Here is a 22,541-nt window from a genome sequence, read left to right on the forward strand (position 1 = left end):
GTGGCAGGTGCCTGTAATCCCAGCTACGTGGGAGGCTGAGGCAGAAGAATTGCTTGAACCAGGGAGGTGGAGGTTGCAGTGAGCCAAGATCATGCCATTGCACTCCAACCTGGGTGACGGAGTGAGATTCAGTCTCAAAAAAACAAAACAAAACAAAACAAAAAAACAATTCGCACACCATACAGCTCACCCATTTATACAGTTCACTGGTTTTTAGTATATTCACAGAGTTATGCATCTATCACTACAATCAATTTCAGAACATTTCATTAGTGAAGAAGATACCAAACACCCGCTAGCAATCACGCCCCATTTAATCTCCAAAGTCCCACCCCCAGACCAAGGCAACAACCTATCTACTTTCTGTGTCTACAGATTTGCCTATTCTAGATAGTTCCTATAAATGGAATGATATAATATATGATCTTTTGTGCCTGGCTTCTGAATACCAGTCCCTTATGAATGATTTGCAAATAGTTTCTCCTATTCTGTGGCTTGTCTTTCACCTTTCTCAATGGTATTCGTAGCACAAAACATCTTTTTAAATTTTGATTTTTTTTTTTTGAGACAGGGTCTCACTCTGTCACCCAGGCTGGAGTACAGTGGCGTGATTTCAGTTTACTGCAGCCTTGACCTCCTGGATTCAAGCGATTCTCATGCCAAGTAGCTGGGATTACAGGCATGCGCCACTATGCCCAGGTAATTTTCGTCGGTTTTTTTTTTTTTTTTTTTTGAGATGGAGTTTCACTCTTGTTGCCCAGGCTGGAGTGCCATGGCGCAGTCTCAGCTCACTGCAGCCTCCACCTCCTGGGTTCAAGCAGTTCTCCTGCCTCAGCCTCCCGAGCAGCTGGGATTACTCAGGTGATCCACCCACCACCTCTTCCCAAAGTGCTGGGATTACAGGCCTGAGCCACTGTGCCCAGAAACATTTTCTTTTAATTTTAAAAAATTTCTTCCTATTGGGCCGGGCATGGTGGCTCACGCCTATAATCCCAGCACTTTGGGAGTCCAAGGTGGGCGGGTTACGAAGTCAAAAGTTCAAGACCAGCCTGACCAACATGGTGAAACCCTGTCTCTACTAAGAATACAAAAATTAGCCAGGTATGTGGCACGTGCCTGTAATTCCAGCTACTCAGGAGGCTGAGGTAGGAGAATTGCTTGAACTCGGGAGGTGGAGGTTGCAGTGAGCCATGATCATGCCACTGCACTCCAGCTTGGGTGACAGAGCAAGACTCCGTCTCAGGAAAAAAAAAAAATTTCTTCCTATCTGTAGTTATGCTCTCTTTCTCATTTAAGACTATATTTTTGTGTTTTGCCCCTTAATATTGTTGATTAGGCTTATTTATTTAATTTTTTTCTTCCAATAACACCTTCTTGCTTTCTCATCAAATCTACAGGTTTTTTTGTTTTGTAAGTCATTAATTGATGGATTTTTAAAATCATTATTGAGTTCTTCCTTCAGTTTCCTTTGGGTTTATTGTTCTTTTTCTAGCTCATGACTTGAAAGCTCAAATCACTTAGTTTTTTATACGTTGACATATAATGATTACATAATTTTTAATTCTCATTTGTTTCATTCAAATATATAATCTGTACTTTATACCTGTCTATGTTGTTTCAATGCTACAAATAAATTATATTACTTACAGTAAAAAGTGAGAGAGAAAAAGATTACAAAATATAAAGATTTCAAAAATCAAAATAGCTGACCAGGGTCAGAACTAGAGTGAAGTGAAAGGCACTTGCATGGGGTGCAAAATTTAATGGGGTGCCGAAAAACTCAGTAATCGAATGTTTTGATGCAATATTTTAGAATATCAAATTGGAAAACTGCAGCCTACAGGCTAGCCACTTGCTTTTATAAGGTTTTATTGGAACCAAAGCCAGAATTCAGGTAAGGCAGTAAGGCGGGGTTCAACAAGCACAAGGGCAGATCCCACCTTTCCCACCTTTTAAAAAAAATGTAATATTTTGTTCATCATGAATTATTTTGGATTAATTTTGATATTTGAAAATATTGGGCCAGACATGGTGGCTCACGCCTGTAATCTCAGCACTTTGGGAGGCCAAGACAGGAGGATCACTTGAGCGCAGGAGCTCAAGACCAGCCTGGGCAACATAGTGAGACTTCGTCTCTATAAAAAAATCAAAAAAATTAGCCAGGCACTTTGGTAGGCCGACGCAGGAGGATCACCGGCACCCAGGAGTTTGAGACAAGCCTGGCAACATAGTGAGACCTTGTCTCTACAAAAAAAATTAAAAATTAGCCAGGCGTGGTAGTGTGCACCTGTAGTCTCAGCTACTTGGGAGGCTGAGGCAGGAGGATCTCATGAGCCCCAGGAGGTCAAGACTTCAGTGAGCCGTGATTGTGCCACTGTGCTCAACCTGGGTGACAGAGTGAGACTCTGTCTCAAAAGAAAAGAAAATATTGCATTAAAAATTTAGCCATTAAAAAAAGCTGTAGTGGAATAGAAACAAACAAACAAAAAATATCTTGATTGCTGAGATTTTTAACACATTTTTTTTTTTTTGAGACGAAGTCTCTCTCTGTCGCCCAGGCTGGAGTGCAATGGCACGATCTTGGCTCTTGGCTCACTGCAACCTCTGCCTCCTGGGTTCAAGCGATTCTCCTGTCTCAACCTCCCGAGTAGCTGGGATTACAGGCGCACACCACCATGCCCAGCTAATTTTCTGTATTTTTTTAGTAGACATGGGGTTTCACTGTGTTCCCCAAAGTGGTCTTGAACTCCTGAGCTCAGGCAATCCACCCACCTCGGCCTCCCAAAGTGCTAGGATTACTGGCATGAGCCACCACACCCGGCTGACACATTCTTAAATTTTGCACCCAAACTAAGTACCTGACTTGCCTCATCCTTGACCCTGCCCTGTAATTGAGTCTTAAAGGTGGTATTTTTTTGGTTTCAGTTTATTTACACTTCTAATGACTTGAAAGCTCAAATCACTTTCCAATTGTGTGTACAATAAGCATGAATGACTTTGATAATCAGAACAAAAAATTTTAAACAGAAGTCAAGACTTACTCAATGACATTCCTAGTGGATTCACCATGGAGCTTGCAGGAAACAAAAACTAGCGTGTGGATGGCCCTGAAGTTTCGAATGGCTTGAATCACCTTGTAATCTGAAGGAAGAAACACCTTGCTATTAGTATAATTAACTACCATGGTCTCTGTTATCACAAACTTCCAACTGACCAGAACTCAGAATTGATTAGAAATAGAGGGGAAACAGGTTCAGAGCCAGCCCACTGGGAGCACCCGTTGCACGGTGTGGAAAAGAAGAACCAAAGTTGGTGGACAATACTGGGAACATCAAAATAGCTGTTCATCCTTACGCAGTCCGGCACGGGCTGGGTTCACCACAGCAACAATTGACTGTCCATCTTCCTTTGACTTTAGCAGCCCTGGCAAAATCTTCTCTGCTCGACCAGTATGAAATTCAGAGTTGGTGATGCCTATGGAAGACAGGCCCACAGGACATAACTCAAGCCCAGCAGTAGGGGAAAGCTTCAGCTTCACAGAAATGCACAGGAGCAAAGGGCTCTGCCATCTTCCCTTTGGATCTAGCATCACTCCAAGTAACAAGGAAAGAAGTGCTTTTGGACAGACCCACTTCATTTTTTCCAAAGTACTTTCCCTTGGAATATCTCAGTAAGCCTTTCAGCTTGAGCAACTAGTGTTTACACTTTTTTTTTCTTTTCTCTTGCGACGGAGTCTCACTCTGTCGCCCAGACCGGAATGCAGTGGCGCCATCTCGGCACACTGCAACCTCCACCTCCCGGGTTCAAGCAATTCTCTGCCTCAGCCTCCCGAGCAGCTTGGATTACAGGCGCCTGCCACCACGACCGGATAATTTTGTATTTTTAGTAGAGACGGGGTTTTACCATCTTGGCCAGGCTGGTCTTGAACTCCTGACCTCATGATCCACCCGCCTCAGCCTCCCAAAGTGCTGGAATTACAGGCATGAGCCACCATGCCCGGCTATTTTACAACTTCACAACTCACATAGCATGCAAGGACCTATACCAAGACGAGAACCTTGACTTTTGCTCAAGTGCTCTTCCTGCTATATCAGACATTTTCGCCAAATGCCTCAGGAGTTTTCTGTAGGTGAAGTAGTGAGGGCAAGATGATCTATTTTCTACATTGCAGTTTGACAGAAGACTGTGTTTGAAGAAAAGATTTTGTTGCTGAAAATATAGGTTTGAAACCTATTGTATTATGCTATAAGGCCTCGTGAGTCTAATGCCAAGGAGATTCTTCTTCAATTCTGTCCAAAGTTTTGCAACTTTTCTTCCTATCAGCTAGACATGTACCTTCCCTTAGGCTCCTCTTCTAGATAGGAAAAAAGTTAGATACTGGTACCTATTCCAGAAAACCATGAGGATCTATTTCAGAAAACCATTCTGACCACTCCAGAATTCCCTCCCTTCCTCCCTGTGGGTCAGGGATACAGTAGCTGCCTTTTCCCACACAACTCTTTCCATAGCACAGAAACAACTGCATCCCTTAATTTCTACACAGACTGTAAGCTGTGTACCATTGAAGGCTGCAGTCCATCTTGCATCCTCCACTGCCTGCTCCACCAATTCAATCCCAAGGACCCGAGATGTATGCTGAGACAGAGAGAGGCCAATCACACCTGAAGAAGTAAAAGAGAATAAGAAGAAGGCATTTTAGGGTTTGGGTGTGGTAGTTTGCTTGTTTTTTGTTTTGTTTAGTTTTTTGTTTGTTTGTTTGTTTGTTTTAAACAAGGTCTCACTCTGTAGCCTAGGCTGGAGTGCAATGGCACAATCACAGTTCACTGCAGCCTCGACCTCCCAGGCTAAAGCAATCCTCCTGTCTCCGCCCCCTGAGTAGCTAAGACTACAGGTTCACGCCACTATGCCCAGCTAATTTTTAAATTTTTTGTAGAGACAGGGTCTCACTATTTTGCCCAGGCTAGTCTCCAACTCCTGGGCTCAACCAATCCTCCTGCCTTGCTTCACAAAGTGTTGGGATAACAGGCATGAGCAACCACACTTGGCTGCAGTTTTAGGGTTTTAGACCAACAAGGTTATGCCTGCACCACTACCACTACCTCTCCCCGACCACCTCCGCAAGCTACAAGGGCCTTGGGAGCTAAGCAGCAGGCAGATTCTGCCCTGGGCTTCCACTTGCCAGTTCCACAGCAGATGTCAAGAAGGATGGTGTCAGAGTTCACTCCAGTCAGCTCCCCCACAGTCCGATACAGCATCTCTGCACCAGCAGTGTTAATCTGGAAAAAGGCATCTGGAGAGATGCGGATCTTCAAGCTCAGAAGTTCTTCAAAGATGTAGGGTTCCCCAAACAGAAGCTGATAGGGAGACTGCTGATGGCTGCAACGGGTCATGGTACTGGAAAGGAATAAAAGAAGAAAGCATCTTGAGCTGTGAGCAGTGGCTCACGCCTGTAATCCCAGCACTTTGGGAGGCCGAGGTGGGCGGATCACCTAAGATCAGGAGTTCGAGACCAGCCTGGCCAACATGGTGAAATCCCGTCTCTACTGAAAATACAAAAATTAGCCAGGTGTGGTGGCACATGCCTGTAATCCAAGCTACTCAGGAGACTGAGGTAGGAGAGTCACTTGAACTCGGGAGGCAGAGGTTGCGGTGAGCCAAGATTGTGCTACTGCCCTCCAGCCTGGGTAACAGAGCGAGACTCGGTCTCAAAAAAAAAAAAAAAGAAAAAAAAAAAGCATCTTGAAATGGCAGACCATCACATCCCTAGTGGTTGGGTAGAAAGGGAGGCCCCAGCATCTCAGCTAGGAGAGACAGTCCTTGCCATGGCCCTGAGAGCTCTGCAAGGGTTTCCCCCTCAGGGGATGAAAGTCCATGTGGACACTCTCACATCTATATTCTGGCCTGTGTTCTCAGACCCAGCTGGTGTACAAGGACCAGAACCATTTAGCCAATATCCTCCACCATCAATCAGCAACCCTGCATCAGCAATCCATAAACCAAGAGTCTGGCAAGCCATCAGCCTATTTGGCTGTCCCAGGTTTACCTTTCCTGGAAGTAAAGTGAGGTCAAGTCACAGGCTGCTCCAGGACCTCTGATGAAAAATTCCTTTACAATCTCCTTCTGAACATGGAGCTCCTCCTGCCCAGACCACAAAATTAGCAGTTAAACAAAGACTCATCCCTGACAAATTTTCTCTCTAAGCTCTATAGTAATCAGCCCTGCAGTAGTCAGATGCGAAGACATTTCACAAATCTTATTAGAAATAACACTTAACATAAAGCAGGCCAGACATGATGGTTCATGCCTGTAATCCCAGCACTTTGAGAGGCTGAGGTAGGAGGACTGCTTGAGCCCAGGAGTGTAAGACAAGCCTAGGCAACATAGCAAGATCCTGTCTACAAGAAATCGAAAAGTCTGGGAGCGGCGGTTCACACCTGTAATCCCAGCACTTTGGAAGGCCAAGGCAGGCAGATCAGCTGAGGTCAGGAGTTCGAGACCAGTCTGGCCAACATGGTGAAACCCCATCTCTACTAAAAATACAAAAATTAGCCGGGCGTGCTGGCACATGCCTGTAATCCCAGCTACTTGGGAGGCTGAGTCAGGAGAATTGCTTGAACCCAAGAGGCAGAGGTTGCAGTGAACTGAGATCACGCCATTGCGCTCCAGCCTGAGTGAAGAAGCGAGTCTCTGTCTCAAAAAAAAAAAAAAAAAAAAAAATCAAAAAAATTAGCCAGGTGTGGTGACGTATGCCTGTAGTCCCAGTTACTTGAGAGGCTGAGGTGGGAAGATTGCTTGAGCCCAGCAGTTTGAGGCTACAGTGAGCTTTGATTGCACCACTGCACTCCAATCTGGGCAAAAGAGTGAGACACTGTCTCAAAATACAAAAAATAAAATTCTTACATAACTACAGAGAGCCTAAGTATTAGCTTGATACCAATATATATTGCAATAAACCATGTAGGAACAATAGGGTTAAAAATATCAGACATCAAAGGACCTGGGTTCAAATCCTACCTTTGCTATTTACTGATTCTTTAACCTTAGGTATTTCTATGCCTCCATTTCCTCAGGTGTAAAATGAGGGTGACAATATCTTTCCTTCTGCCTACAAGTTTGTTGAGATGATCACATAAGTATACGAATGTTTTAACACAGGTATGTTTGAAAGCACCAAGTGCATGACAAATGCAAAGTACTATTTGGGTTATGAAATTCTGACACTGCAGTCTCTATTGAAGTGGCATTTGGATTTGGAAGAGCAACTACTACCATGGGCAAAGTTCTTGTGAAATTACTTGGGAGTTCTCACATGATAATTAACTTGGCAGCCTAGCCACAGTCTCTGTGGTTTGATTATGCAAGCAGTATGGTTAAATAGTATCCTTGCCATCTTCTCCTCATCCCTAACCCCTCTCCCCAATCGACACAAATATTCTGTGGATGTACTGTTTCTGCTATACGCCCTGAAACTTGCAAAAAACCAATTACAGTTATAGTTAGTAGTAGTAAAACTTAAGGTTGCTTAACATCTTGTGAGGCTCACCTGACTTAAATTCTGGGGATGGAAAGTGATGATAGCCATTGTGTGCCCTTGGCTATTGGTGCGGACTGTGAGCTCACGCCAGTATCCACCTTCATGAAATACAAGGCAGGGCTCCAATGGAGACTGTCGAAGGAATACTTCATAGTACTAGGAAGAGAACCAAATTATTACACAAGCAAAACTAGCAAGTTTCACAGCTGTTTACTCATGCTAGGTGATTGTTTGTGGTTACATTTTGTCCCCCCAAAATTCCTATGTTGAAGCCTTAACCACCAGTACTCAAAATGTGTCTATATTTTGAGACAGGCGATTTACTTAAAATGAGGCAGTTAAGGCAGGCCTTAATCCAATCTCACTGATGTCCTTTTTTTTTTTTTTTTTTGAGACGGAGTCTCACTCTATCACCTAGGCTGGAGTGCAGTGGCACGGTCTCGGCTCACTGCAACCTCTGCCACCCGGGTTCAAGCAATTCTCCTGCCTCAGCCTCCTGAATAGCTGGAATCACAGACACCCACCACCAAGTCTGGCTAATTTTTGTATTTTTAGTAGACACGAGGTTTCACCATGTTGGCCAGGCTGGTCACGAACTCCTGACTTCAGGTGATCCTCATGCCTGGGCCTCCTAAAGTGCTGGGATTACAGCTGTGAGCCACCACACCATGCCTGCTGTCCTTATAAGAGAAAATGTGGACACACAGAGACACCAAGGTTGGGTGCACAAAGAAAAAGACCATGTGTGGACACAGCAAGAAGGTGTCTATGCAAGCCGAGGAGGGAGGTCTCAGCAGAAACCAAATCAGTGGAGACTCTGATCTTAGACTTCTAGCTTCCAGACAAGGAGGAAATAAACTTCTGTTAAGCCACTCAGTCTGCAGTATTTTGTAATGGCAGCCCTTGCAGACAAATACAGTGATATAAGAAACATGATTGACTGGGCACAGTGGCTCAAACCTGTAATCCTAGCATTTTGGGAGGCCAACGTGGGAAGATTGCTTATGTCCAGGAGTTCAAGACCACCTGGGCAACATGGCCTGTCTACAAAAAATAAAAAAATTAGGCCGGGTGCAGTGGCTCAAGCCTATATTTCCAGCACTTTGGGAGGCCAGGGCAGGTGGATCACTTTGAGGTCAGGAGTTCGAGACCAGCTGGACCAACATGGCAAAACCCCGTCTCTACTAAAAATACAAAATTTAGCCGGGCGTCAGGGCAGGCACCTGTAATCTCAGCTACTTGGGAGGCTGAGGCAGGAGAATTGCTTGAACCCAGGAGGCGGGTTGCAGTGAGCCGAGATCGCGCCACTGCACTCCAGCCTGGGCAACAGAGCGAGACTCCATCTCAAAAAAACGGCAACAACAACAACAAAATTAGCCAGGCATGGTGACACACGCCTGTAGCCCCAGCTACTCGGGAAGCTGGGGTGGGAGGATCGCCTGAGCCCAGGTGGTCAAGTTTGCAGTGAGCCGAGATCTTACTCCAACCTGGGCAACCTGTGTCTCAGAAAAAAAAAAAAAAAGAATCATGATCCCTGCCCTGTGACTTTACAGATGATGCTATCAATTATATTCTGAACTGTAAGCTCCATGAAGCTAGAGTTGTTTCCTTAGTCTGACATATGTGTTCAATAAATATTATTGAAAAATTGTATGAATGACTGAACAGGAAAGGTATTCTTATTTAAAACTTCAGTTTATTTATGGAAAATAATCTTCCCTTTCTGTGAATTCCTAATGTATTACTAAGCTGCTATGATTCCACTCTTACTTTTAATGTCCTGATATAAGCACATCATTTCTATATTTTTTCATATAACCTGGTACCAACTACATTATGGCTTAGTCAGATCCTCAATTTCCTCCTGGTATATACAAGTCAAATGCAATCCTGATTTAGTTGTTGTGATCTCAAAAATCCTTAAAGCCAATTGCTGCCATAACAGGAAACACCATCTGATTTACTAGGTCCTTTTGTTCTCATAATGCATGTGTTCTGGGTCCACTGTGTTCTCAAACAAACCACAAATTATGTAGTAAAGGGGGGAATTATACAAAAAAAACAGTGCTACCTGAGAGGTAAGATCAATTAAGGTTGTACTTGATCACTTTTGCTATAATTTCATATAAGATGTCCTTGATTTTTACTCAACATAGTTTTCAAATTTTAAGGTTGGTGATTTAAAGAAAGCCTAGTTCCACTGGGCATGATGCCTCCCGCCTGTAATTCCAGCACTTTGAGAGGCTGAGGTGGGCAGATCATTTGAGGTCAGGGGTTCAAGACCAGCCTGACCAACATGGCAAAACCCCGTCTCTACTAAAAATACAAAATTTAGCCAGGCATGGTGGCGGGCACCTGTAATCCCAGCTACTTGGGAGGCTGAGGCAGAAGAATCACTTGAACCTGGAGGTTGTAGTGAGCTGAGATTGTGCCACTGCACTCCAGCCTAGGCAAGAGTGAGACTCCATCAAAAGAGAAAGAAAAGAAAGAAAGAAAGAGGAAGAAAGGGAGGGAGGGAAAGAAACAGAGAGAGAGAGAGAAGGACGGAAGGGAGGGAGGAAGGAAGGAAGGGAGGGAGGGAGGAAGGAAGGAAGGAAAGAAAGAAAAAAAGAGAGAGGAAGGAAGAAAGAAATTCCGACTAGTTCAACTGTTGTTTACTGGCTGGTTAGAAAGAAATGCTTTTTGGAAGCAAGATTCAAATATCATATAAAGCCTGGTGCAGTGTCTCTCGCCTATAATCCCAGCATTCTGGGAGGCCAAGGCGGGTGGGTGGATCACTTGAGGTCAGGAGTTTGAGACCAGCCCGGACAACATGGTAAAACTCCATCTCTACTAAAAGTACAAAAATTAGCCAGGCGTGGTGGCACACACCTGTAATCTCAGCTACTTAGGAGGCTGAGCAGGAGAATCACTGGAACCCAGGGGGCAGAAGTTGCAGTGAGCCGAGATCACACCACCGCACTCCAGCCTGGGTGACAGAGCAAAACTCCGTCTCAAAAAAAAAAAAAAAAAAAAAAAAAAAGTCATATAGGTTCTGGAAGGACGGTAATTGAAAAACTGAGCTTGACCTAAAAGATAATGGGTAAATATGAAATGCAGCTTCTCCACTGTATGACCTAGGGTCTTGGTTTCTTCACTGTAAGATGGAAACTGAAACTCCTATTCTTATACGGGAATGCTTAAGTAAGTATTAAGATTAAAGAGAACTTCTGGTTAAAGTAACAGACTATTCCACCTAAAATAACAGAATATTCCACCTAAAAATCCTACTAAATGAAAATCCTACTAAAATGAAACAAAGGAATTAAAAAGGCATAAGCTTATTTAGGTTCATTGTTTCCAACAATTCTCCCTTCTCTTTACTGCACCATCATTGCCTTCACTCAGTACTGGATCATTCCCATCAATATACTATCAGATTGCTTTTACTCTCCCATTTTAAGCAGAATAAAAAAGGAATCTTCTTGACCCTATATTCCCCAACTCTGCTCCTCTTTGTCGTAAAACTAATCACAAGAACTGAACCTATTCACTGCCTCTCATTCTTCTCCTTCTACTCACCCACCTGAATCAGGTCACCACTACTCCGCGAAAACAGTTCACATTAAGGTCACCCCCGACCTCCTTGTTTTGAAGTCCAATGGTCCACTCTAAGTCCTCACTTCCTTGACCTATCGGCAAGCATTGGGCACAGGTGATAAGCCACTCCTTCTCTGTTTACTTTCTTCCTCTGGCTCCCAGGGAAATCTTACTCCTGTTTCTTTCTTTTTTTTTTTTTTGAGATGGAGTCTCACTCTGTCGCCAGGTTGGAGTGCAGTGGCGCGATCTCGGCTCACTGCAACCTCTGCCTCCCGGGTTCAAGCGATTCTTCTGCCTCAGCCTTCTGAGTAGCTGGGACTACAGGCGCATGCCAACAAGCCCGGCTGATTTTTGAATTTTTTTTTTTTTTTTTTTAGTAGAGACAGGGTTTAACCATATCGGTCAGGCTGGTCTTGATCTCCTGACCTTGTGATCCACCCACCTTGGCCTCTCAAAGTGCTGGAATTACAGGCATGAGCCATGGACTCCTGTTTCTTACAACTTCACTGACCGTTCCTTCAGTCTCCTTTACTGGTTCTTCCTCTTCTTCCAAACCTCTTAAAATGAGAGTGCCCCAGGGATTGGTCCCTGTTCCTCTTCACTTTTCTATCTACTCTCACTCCCTTGGTGATCTCTTGCCAGCCTCATAATTTTAAATGACATCTACATGCTAACAACTCCTGGATTTCTCTCTCTTGAACCCCAGTCTAATATATCCAACTACTTAACATATCCATTCAGATGTTTAATAGGCACCTCAAATACAACATGACCCAAACTGAACTACTCATCTCCTCCAACCCAAATCTGCTCTACCAGTCTTTCCAGTCTGTTGACAGTAACGTCATCCCTCCACTTGCTCTACACAAAACACCTGGGGCCATTTTTTCATATTAAGGTATAATTGATATATAAAATTTGCACCTGTTTTTATGTATACATTTTGATGAGCCTGGACATATACATGTACTTGGGATACCAACCCCCACCAGCCAAGGGTACTAAACACATTCATTACCTCCAAAAAATCTCCTTGTTGGAGCCATTTTTTACTTCTTGCTCTTTTTTTTTTTTTTTTTTTTTTTGAGACGGAGTGTCGCTCTTGTCACCCAGGCTGTAGTGCAATGGCGTGGTCTAGGCTCACTGCAACCTCCACCTCCTGGATTCAAGCGATTCTCCTGCCTCAGCCTCCCCAGTAGCTGGGATTACAGGTGCCCACCACCACATCCGGCTAATTTTTTTATTTTTAGTAGAGATGGGGTTTCACTATGTTGGCCAGGCTAGTCTCAAACTCCTGACCTCAGGTGATCTGCCCACCTCAGTCTCCCAAAGTGCTGGAATTACAGGCGTGAGCCACTGCGCCCAGCCACTTCTCTCTGTCTCTTATACCTCTCATTCAATCCATCAGGAAATCCTGTTGTTCTACCCTCAATGTATATCCATCTCCACTGTTACCACTGATCGATCTACATCATCTCTCACCTGGATTACTGCTGCTGCACAGCTTCTCTCAATTGGTCTCCCTGATTCTATCCAACCACGCCCTCACCAATAATCCATTCTCAACACAACAACCAGAGTGATCATTAAATCATATCATGACATTCTTCCCTCACGCCATCAAAACCTCTGATGGTTCCCCATTTCATTCAGAATGATGTGGTTTGGCTCTATGTCCCCACCTAAATCTTATCTCAAATTGTAATCCCCACGTGTTGGGGGAGTGGCCTGGTGGGAGGTGATTGAGTTATGGGGGTGGACTTCCCCTTGCTGTTCTGGTGATGGAGTTCTCACAGGATATGGTTGGTTGTTAAGTGTGTGGCACTTCCCCCTTCTTCTCTCTCTCTCATGCTTCACCATAGTAAAATGTGCTTGTTTCACCCTCCACCATGATAGTGTGTACTGAGGCTTCCCAGGCATGTGGAACTGTGAGTCAATTAAACCTCTTTTCTTCATAAATTACCCAGTCTCAGGAAGTTCTTTATAGCAATGTGAGAACAGACTAATACACAGAATAAAAGCCAAAGTCACTACCATTAACTCTCACCTCATCTCCTACTATTCTTCCTCTCATTTGCCTGGGTCTACTGTCAGTTCCTCCAAAAAGCCAGCCACACTCTCATCTCGAGGTCTTTGCAATAGCTCTTTCTTTTGCCTAAAATGTTTTTCCCTCAGACCTTTGCATGTCTAACACCCTCACTTCCTTTAAGTCCTTATTCCAGGGTTCTCAACATCAGCACTACTGACATTTGGGGGCAGAAAATGCTTTATTGTAGGGGGCTGATCCATGCATTGTAGGATCTTTCATTTCATTTCATTTTCATTCATTTCCGCTCAGAAAGAACAGAGCAAGATTCTTTCTCATAAATAAATAATAATTAAAAATAAAATAAAATTACAACCCATACTTCCTCCAGCCCCCAAAACTTCTTATCCTCCTTACTCTATTTTTTCCCATGGCACTTATCACCTTTCAACATATCATATGATTTACTTATTTTTTAAAAAATCTGTCTCCCCCACAACTAAAATTTAAATTACACAAGGGAAGGGAACTTATTTTCTTCATTACTGTAACCTAAGCATCTAGAATAGTGCCTTGAACTTATAGGGGTGCAAAAGTACTTATTGAATAAATAAATGAAAGAACAAAGATAATGGGAGAGAAGACAACAGAAAAGCAAACTCAGTAAAATCTCAGAAGATGGGATGGCCGAATAGGAACAGCTCCGGTCCACAGCTCCCAGCGCGAGCGACACAGAAGACGGATGATTTCTGCATTTCCATCTGAGGTACCGTGTTCATCTCACTAGGGAGTGCCAGACAGTGGGCGCAGGTCAGTGGGTGAGCGCACCGTGCGCCAGCCGAAGCAGGGGCGAGGCATTGCCTCACTCGGGAAGCGCAAGGGGTCAGGGAGCTCCCCTTCCAGGGGTGACAGACGGCACCTGGAAAATCGGGCCACTCCCACCCGAATACTGTGCTTTTCCGACGGGCTTAGGAAACGGTGCCCCAGGAGAGTATAGCCTGCACCTGGCTCAGAGGGTCCTACGCCCACGGAGTCTCGCTGATTGCTAGCACAGCAGTCTGAGATCAAACAGCAAGTCGGCAGCGAGGCTGGGGGAGGGGCGCCCGCCATTGCCCAGGCTCGCTTAGGTAAACAAAGCAGCCTGGAAGCTTGAACTGGGAGGAGCCCACCACAGCTCAAGGAGGCCTGCCTGCCTCTGTAGGCTCCACCTCTGGGGGCAGGGCACAGACAAACAAAAAGACAGCAGTAACCTCTGCAGACTTAAATGTCCCTGTCTGACAGCTGTGAGGAGAGCAGTGGTTCTCCCAGCACGCAGCTGGAGATCTGAGAACGGGCTGACTGCCTCCTCAAGTGGGTCCCTGACCCCTGACCCCCGAGCAGCCTAACTGGGAGGCACCCCCCAGCAGGGGCAGACTGACACCTCACACGGCCGGCCAGGTACTCCAACAGACCTGCAGCTGAGGGTTCTGTCTGTTAGAAGGAAAACTAACAGAAAGGACATCCACACCAAAAACCCATCTGTACATCACCATCATCAAAGACCAAACGTAGATAAAACCACAAAGATGGGGCAAAAACAGAGCAGAAAAACTGGAAACTCTAAAAACCAGAGTACCTCTCCTCCTCCAAAGGAACGCAGTTCCTCACCAGCAACGGAACAAAGCTGGACGGAGAATGACTTTGACGAGCTGAGAGAAGGCTTCAGACGATCAAATTACTCCGAGCTACGGGAGGATATTCAAACCAAAGGCAAAGAAGTTGAAAACTTTGAAAAAAATTTAGAAGAATGTATAACTAGAATAACCAATACAGAGAAGTGCTTAAAGGAGCTGATGGAGCTGAAAACCAAGGCTCGAGAACTACGTGAAGAATGCAGAAGCCTCAGGAGCCGATGCGATCAAATGGAAGAAAGGGTATCAGCCCTAGAAGATGAAATGAATGAAATGAAGCGAGAAGGGAAGTTTAGAGAAAAAAGAATAAAAAGAAACGAGCAAAGCCTCCAAGAAATGTGGGACTATGTGAAAAGACCAAATCTACGTCTGATTGGTGTACCTGAAAGTGACGGGGAGAATGGAAACAAGTTGGAAAACACTCTGCAGGATATTATCCAGGAGAACTTCCCCAATCTAGCAAGGCAGGCCAACATTCAGATTCAGGAAATACAGAGAACGCCACAAAGATACTCCTCGAGAAGAGCAACTCCAAGACACATAATTGTCAGATTCACCAAAGTTGAAATGAAGGAAAAAATGTTAAGGGCAGCCAGAGAGAAAGGTCGGGTTACCATCAAAGGGAAGCCCATCAGACTAACAGCGGATCTCTCGGCAGAAACCCTACAAGCCAGAAGAGAGTGGGGGCCAATATTCAACATTCTTAAAGAAAAGAATTTTCAACCCAGAATTTCATATCCTGCCAAACTAAGCTTCATAAGTGAAGGAGAAATAAAATACTTTACAGACAAGCAAATGCTGAGAGATTTTGTCACCACCAGGCCTGCCCTAAAAGAGCTCCTGAAGGAAGCGCTAAACATGGAAAGGCACAACCGGTACCAGCCACTGCAAAATCATACCGAATTGTAAAGACCATCGAGACTAGGAAGAGACTGCATCAACTGACGAGCAAAATATCCAGCTAACATCATAATGACAGGATCAAATGCACACATAACAATATTAACTTTAAATGTAAATGGACTAAATGCTCCAATTAAAAGACACAGACTGGCAAATTGGATAAAGACTCAAGACCCATCAGTGTGCTGTATTCAGGAAACCCATCTCACGTGCAGAGACACACATAGGCTCAAAATAAAACGATGGAGGAAGATCTACCAAGCAAATGGAAAACAAAAAAAGGCAGGGGTTGCAATCCTAGTCTCTGATAAAACAGACTTTAAACCAACAAAGATCAAAAGAGACAAAGAAGGCCATTACATAATGGTAAAGGGATTAATTCAACAAGAAGAGCTAACTATTCTAAATATATATGCACCCAATACAGGAGCACCCAGATTCATAAAGCAAGTCCTGAGTGACCTACAAAGAGACTTAGACTCCCACACATTAATAATGGGAGACTTTAACACCCCACTGTCAACATTAGACAGATCAACGAGACAGAAAGTCAACAAGGATACCCAGGAATTGAACTCAGCTCTGCACCAAGTGGACCTAATAGACATCTACAGAACTCTCCATCCCAAATCAACAGAATATACATTTTTTTCAGCACCACACCACACCTATTCCAAAATTGACCATATACTTGGAAGTAAAGCTCTCCTCAATAAATGTAAAAGAACAGAAATTGTAACAAACTGTCTCTCAGATCACAGTGCAATCAAGCTAGAACTCAGGATTAAGAATCTCACTCAAAACCGCTCAACTATGTGGAAACTGAACAACCTGCTCCTGAATGACTACTGGGTACATAATGAAATGAAGGCAGAAATAAAGATGTTCTTTGAAACCAACGAGAACCAAGACACAACATACCAGAATCTCTGGGATGCATTCAAAGCAGTGTGTAGAGGAAAATTTATAGCACTAAATGCCCACAAGAGAAAGCAGGAAAGATCCAAAATTGACACCCTAACATCACAATTAAAAGAACTAGAAAAGCAAGAGCAAACACATTCAAAAGCTAGCAGAAGGCAAGAAATAACTAAAATCAGAGCAGAACTGAAGGAAATACAGACACAAAAAACCCTTCAAAAAATTAATGAATCCAGGAGCTGGTTTTTTGAAAGGATCAACAAAATTGATAGACCGCTAGCAAGATTAATAAAGAAAAAAAGAGAGAAGAATCAAATAGATGCAATAAAAAATGATAAAGGGGATATCACCACCGATCCCACAGAAATACAAACTACCATCAGAGAATATTACAAACACCTCTATGCAAATAAACTAGAAAATCTAGAAGAAATGGATAAATTCCTCAACACATACACCCTCCCAAGACTAAACCAGGAAGAAGTTGAATCTCTGAATAGACCAATAACAGGAGCTGAAATTGTGGCAATAATCAATAGCTTACCAACCAAAAAAAGTCCAGGACCAGATGGGTTCACAGCCGAATTCTACCAGAGGTACAAGGAGGAGCTGGTACCATTCCTTCTGAAACTATTCCAATCAATAGAAAAAGAGGGAATCCTCCCTAACTCATTTTATGAGGCCAGCATCATCCTGATACCAAAGCCTGGCAGAGACACAACAAAAAAAGAGAATTTTAGACCAATATCCTTGATGAACATTGATGCAAAAATCCTCAATAAAATACTGGCAAACAGAATCCAGCAGCACATCAAAAAGCTTATCCACCATGATCAAGTGGGCTTCATCCCTGGGATGCAAGGCTAGTTCAATATACGCAAATCAATAAATGTAATCCAGCATATAAACAGAACCAAAGACAAAAACCACATGATTATCTCAATAAATGCAGAAAAGGCCTTTGACAAAATTCAACAACCCTTCATGCTAAAAACTCTCAATAAATTAGGAATTGATGGGACGTATCTCAAAATAATAAGAGCTATTTATGACAAACCCACAGCCAATATCATACTGAATGGGCAAAAACTGGAAGCATTTCCTTTGAAAACTGGCACAAGACAGGGATGCCCTCTCTCACCACTTCTATTCAACATAGTGTTGGAAGTTCTGGCCAGGGCAATTAGGCAGGAGAAGGAAATCAAGGGTATTCAATTAGGAAAAGAGGAAGTCAAATTGTCCCTGTTTGCAGATGACATGATAGTATATTTAGAAAACCCCATTGTCTCAGCCCAAAATCTCCTTAAGCTGATAAGCAACTTCAGCAAAGTCTCAGGATACAAAATCAATGTGCAAAAATCACAAGCATTCTTATACATCAATAACAGACAAACAGAGAGCCAAATCATGAGTGAACTCCCATTCACAATTGCTTCAAAGAGAATAAAATACCTAGGAATCCAACTTACAAGGGATGTGAAAGACCTCTTCAAGGAGAACTACAAACCACTGCTCAAGGAAATAAAAGAGGATACAAACAAATGGAAGAACATTCCATGCTCATGGGTAGGAAGAATCAATATCATGAAAATGGCCATCCTTCCCAAGGTAATTTACAGATTCAATGCCATCCCCATCAAGCTACCAATGACTTTCTTCACAGAATTGGAAAAAACTACTTTAAAGTTCATATGGAACCAAAAAAGAGCCCGCATCGCCAAGTCAATCCTAAGCCAAAAGAACAAAGGTGGAGGCATCACACTACCTGACTTCAAACTATACTACAAGGCTACAGTAACCAAAACAGCATGGTACTGGTACCAAAACAGAGATATAGATCAATGGAACAGAACAGAGCCCTCAGAAATAATGCCACATATCTACAAGTATCTGATCTTTGACAAACCTGACAAAAACAAGAAATGGGGAAAGGATTCCCTATTTAATAAATGGTGCTGGGAAAACTGGCTAGCCATATGTAGAAAGCTGAAACTGGATCCCTTCCTTACACCGTATACAAAAATCAATTCAAGATGGATTAAAGACTTAAATGTTAGACCTAAAACCATAAAAACCCTAGAAGAAAACCTAGGCATTACCATTCAGGACATAGGCATGGGCAAGGACTTCATGTCTAAAACACCAAAAGCAATGGCAACAAAAGCCAAAATTGACAAATGGGATCTAATTAAACTCAAGAGCTTCTGCACAGCAAAAGAAACTACCATCAGAGTGAACAGGCAACCTACAAAATGGGAGAAAATTTTCGCAACCTACTCATCTGACAAAGGGCTAATATCCAGAATCTACAATGAACTCCAACAAATTTACAAGAAAAAAACAAACAACCCCATCAAAAAGTGGGCGAAGGACATGAACAGACACTTCTCAAAAGAAGACATTTATGCAGCCAAAAGACACATGAAAAAATGCTCACCATCACTGGCCATCAGAGAAATGCAAATCAAAACCACAATGAGATACCATCTCACACCAGTTAGAATGGCAATCATTAAAAAGTCAGGAAACAACAGGTGCTGGAGAGGATGTGGAGAAATAGGAACACTTTTACACTGTTGGTGGGACTGTAAACTAGTTCAACCCTTGGGGAAGTCAGTGTGGCGATTCCTCAGGGATCTAGAACTAGAAATTCCATTCGACCCAGCCATCCCATTACTGGGTATATACCCAAAGGACTATAAATCATGCTGCTATAAAGACACATGCACACGTATGTTTATTGCGGCATTATTCACAATAGCAAAGACTTGGAACCAACCCAAATGTCCAACAATGATAGACTGGATTAAGAACATGTGGCACATATACACCATGGAATACTATGCAGCCATAAAAAATGATGAGTTCATGTCCTTTGTAGGGACATGGATGAAATTGGAAATCATCATTCTCAGTAAACTATCGCAAGAACAAAAAACCAAACACTGCATATTCTCATTCATAGGTGGGAATTGAACAATGAGAACACATGGACACAGGAAGGGGAACATCACACTTCGGGGACTGTTGTGGGTTGGGAGGAGAGGGGAGGGATAGCATTGGGAGATATACCTAATGCTAGATGATGAGTTGGTGGGTGCAGCGCACCAGCATGGCACATGTATACATATGTAACTTACCTGCACATTGCGCACATGTACCATAAAACCTAAAGTATAATAATAATAATAATAAAAAAAGAAAAAAAAAATTAAAAACGAAAAAAAAAAAAATCTCAGAAGATGGACAGCAGAGTGAAGTGACAAGTGACTTAGCAAGGTGAAGGAAGCCACATCTGGAGTGACCACAAAGGGGGACCTGATAAATCAAAAGGCTTATCTGCTCTACACAATCCTGGTAAGGCTCACACCTAAAGGTGCAAAATACTGCAGGAAGCTGAGATGGGGTAAGATGCATGACTAAACTCAGGGTTTGGCTAAAAAGTCTAGATGCAAAACTGGCAAATGTTGGCCAGGTGCGGTGGCTCACACCTGTAATCCCATCACTTTGGGAGGCTGAGGAGGGTAGATCATTTGAGGTCAGGAGTTTGAGAACAGCCTGGCCAACATGGTGAAACCCCGTCCCTACTAAAAATACAAAAGTTAGCTAGGCACAGTGGCACGTGCCCATAGTCCCAGCTACTTGGGAGGCTGAGGCACGAGAATCGCTTGAACCCAGGACGTGGAGGTTGCAGTGAGCCAAGATCACACCAGTACACTCCATCCAGCCTAGGCGACAGAGTGAGACTTTGTCTCAAACAAACAAACAAAAACTGGCAAATGTCTTCATCCTACCAAAAACTTCCATCTTCCTCTACCAGGAGACTGAAGATGTTTTTCTCAGGAGAAACTGAACCCATCAAAGTTCAGAACTTGGAGATACCAGGCACATTGATGGTGGCAGAGAGATGGAAGCAGGAAAAGCCTATATAGATCTGTATTCTTTTTTTTTTTTTTTTTTTCAGATGGAGTCTCGCTGTGTCGCCCAGGCTGGAGTGCAGTGGCACGAACTCGGCTCATTGCAACCTCCACCTCCCGGGTTCAAGCGATTCTGCCTCAGCCTCCCAAGAATCTGGGACTATAGGTGCCTGCCATTGTGCCTGGCTATTTTTTGTAGTTTTAGTAGAGATGGGGTTTCACCATGTTGGTCAGGCTAGTGTCAAACTCCTGACCTTGTGATCCGCCCGCCTCGGGCTCCCAAAGTGCTGGGATTACAGGCGTGAGCCACCACACCGAGCATAAATCTGCATTCTTAATGCCGTGAGATCTGGGCCCCTTTCTATACCTCATTCCAGAAGGCCAGCAGCCAGGCAGGAGATTTGGATATAATTCTTTGTAGGAACTGAATAACCCCAGAGAAAATAACTCAAGAGACAGAGACATGGAAGACTTGTCCGCAATCACCAGCAGTAAATCCAAGAATCAGTAAACCCACTCAAGATGAACTATTAACTGGTCAAAGCCCATTTTTTTTTTTTTTTTTGACACAGGGTCTTGCTCTATCGCCCAGTTTGGAGTGCAGTAGCACCATCTAAGCTCACTGAAGCCTTGACCTGCTGGGTTCAAGCAATCCCCCTGTCTCAGCCCTGCAAGGAGCTGGGACTACAGGTGAGTGCCACCACCCTCATCTAATTTTTTTTGTATTTTTAGTAAAGACAGGGTTTTGCCATGTTGCCCAGGCTGGTCTTGAACTCTTAAACTCAAGTGATCCACCCACCTCGCACGCCCAAACTGCTAGGATTACAGGCATGAGCCACCACACTGGTCCTAAGGCCTCACTCTTAAATATGAACAGCCAGCCAAGTATTACCAGCTATTTGGTTAACACCTCCATTATAAAAGACAATGCCCAAAACAAATACACAGGAAAAAAATCCAGAAGAAAACAGACACTTCAAACAGGAAAAAAAGCAAATAGAGGCTGGGCACGGTGGCTCACGCCTGTAATGCTAACACTTTGGGAAGCAAAGGTGGGCAGATCACCTGAGGTCAGCAGTTCGAGACCAGTCTGGCCAACGTGGCAAAAACCCATCTCTATTAAAAACAAAAAAATTAGCTGGGCGTGGTGGCACGTGCCTGTAATCTCAGCTACTTGGGAGGCTGAGGCAGGAGAATTGCCTGAACTTGGGAGGCAGAGGTTGCAGTGAGCCAAGATTGCACCATTGCACTCCAGCCTGGGCAACAGGAGCAAAACTCTGTCGTAGGAAAAAAAAAAAGCAAATAGAAATATAAGTTAATGTTACATTACTAAAAAAGAACAGAATGCTATACGAAAGGAGCAATTAGAGAACAAGAAAAACCTTTTGAAAATTAAAGACACAATGATAGAGACAAATTCAATAAAGCTGTTGGTATGTAGGTCAATAAAATTTCACAAAAAGAACAAAAAGGCAAAGAGATGAAAAACAGGAGAGAAATGAGCGGAAGATGACAGAAGCAATCCATAAGGTCCCCAAATCTAATAGGAAGAATAGAGAGCACATAGAAAATGAGGGAGAGGGGGCCGGGGGTGCCTATAATCCCAGCACTTTGAGAGGACAAGGTGGGTAGATCATTTGAGGTCAGGAGTTCGAGACCACTCATGCCAACCTGGTGAAATCCCGTCTCTGCTAAAAATACAAAAATTAGCCAAGCATGGTGGCAGGCACCTGTAATCTGAGCTACTCAGGAGGCTGAGGCAGGAGAATCACTTGAACACAGGAGGCAGAGGTTGCAGTGAGCTGAGATCACGCCATTGCACTCCAGCCTGGGCAACAGAGAGACCCCTCTCAAAAAAAAAAAAAAATCAGGGAGAGGGGCTGGGCGCAGTGGCTCACACCTGTAATCCCAGCACTTTGGGAGGCCAAGGTGGGCAGATCACGAGGTCAGGAGATCGAGACCATCCTGGCTAACACTGTGAAATCCCGTCT

General features: G+C 43.7%; 1 protein-coding gene across 22 annotated transcripts in view; it reads right to left on the minus strand.

The window, feature by feature from the left end:
- TRMT2B (tRNA methyltransferase 2 homolog B) overlaps positions 1 to 22,541 on the minus strand; it is a 48,354-nt gene that overhangs the window by 6,101 nt on the left and 19,712 nt on the right. For all 22 annotated transcript variants that reach the window (XR_010138917.1, XR_010138913.1, XR_010138921.1 and 19 more), the window contains 6 exon segments: positions 7,544 to 7,690; positions 6,044 to 6,138; positions 5,180 to 5,394; positions 4,560 to 4,661; positions 3,355 to 3,474; positions 3,042 to 3,141 (listed from right to left, as the gene is read on the minus strand). Coding sequence is in view for 12 of the 22 variants with exons in the window: in XM_009235040.4 (XP_009233315.1) it covers positions 3,042 to 3,141; positions 3,355 to 3,474; positions 4,560 to 4,661; positions 5,180 to 5,394; positions 6,044 to 6,138; positions 7,544 to 7,690 (779 nt within the window). In the remaining 10 variants the exon portion in view is untranslated.

This window comes from Pongo abelii, chromosome X (genome assembly GCF_028885655.2).
Source record: "Pongo abelii isolate AG06213 chromosome X, NHGRI_mPonAbe1-v2.0_pri, whole genome shotgun sequence".
NCBI classification, from domain to species: Eukaryota; Metazoa; Chordata; class Mammalia; order Primates; family Hominidae; genus Pongo; species Pongo abelii.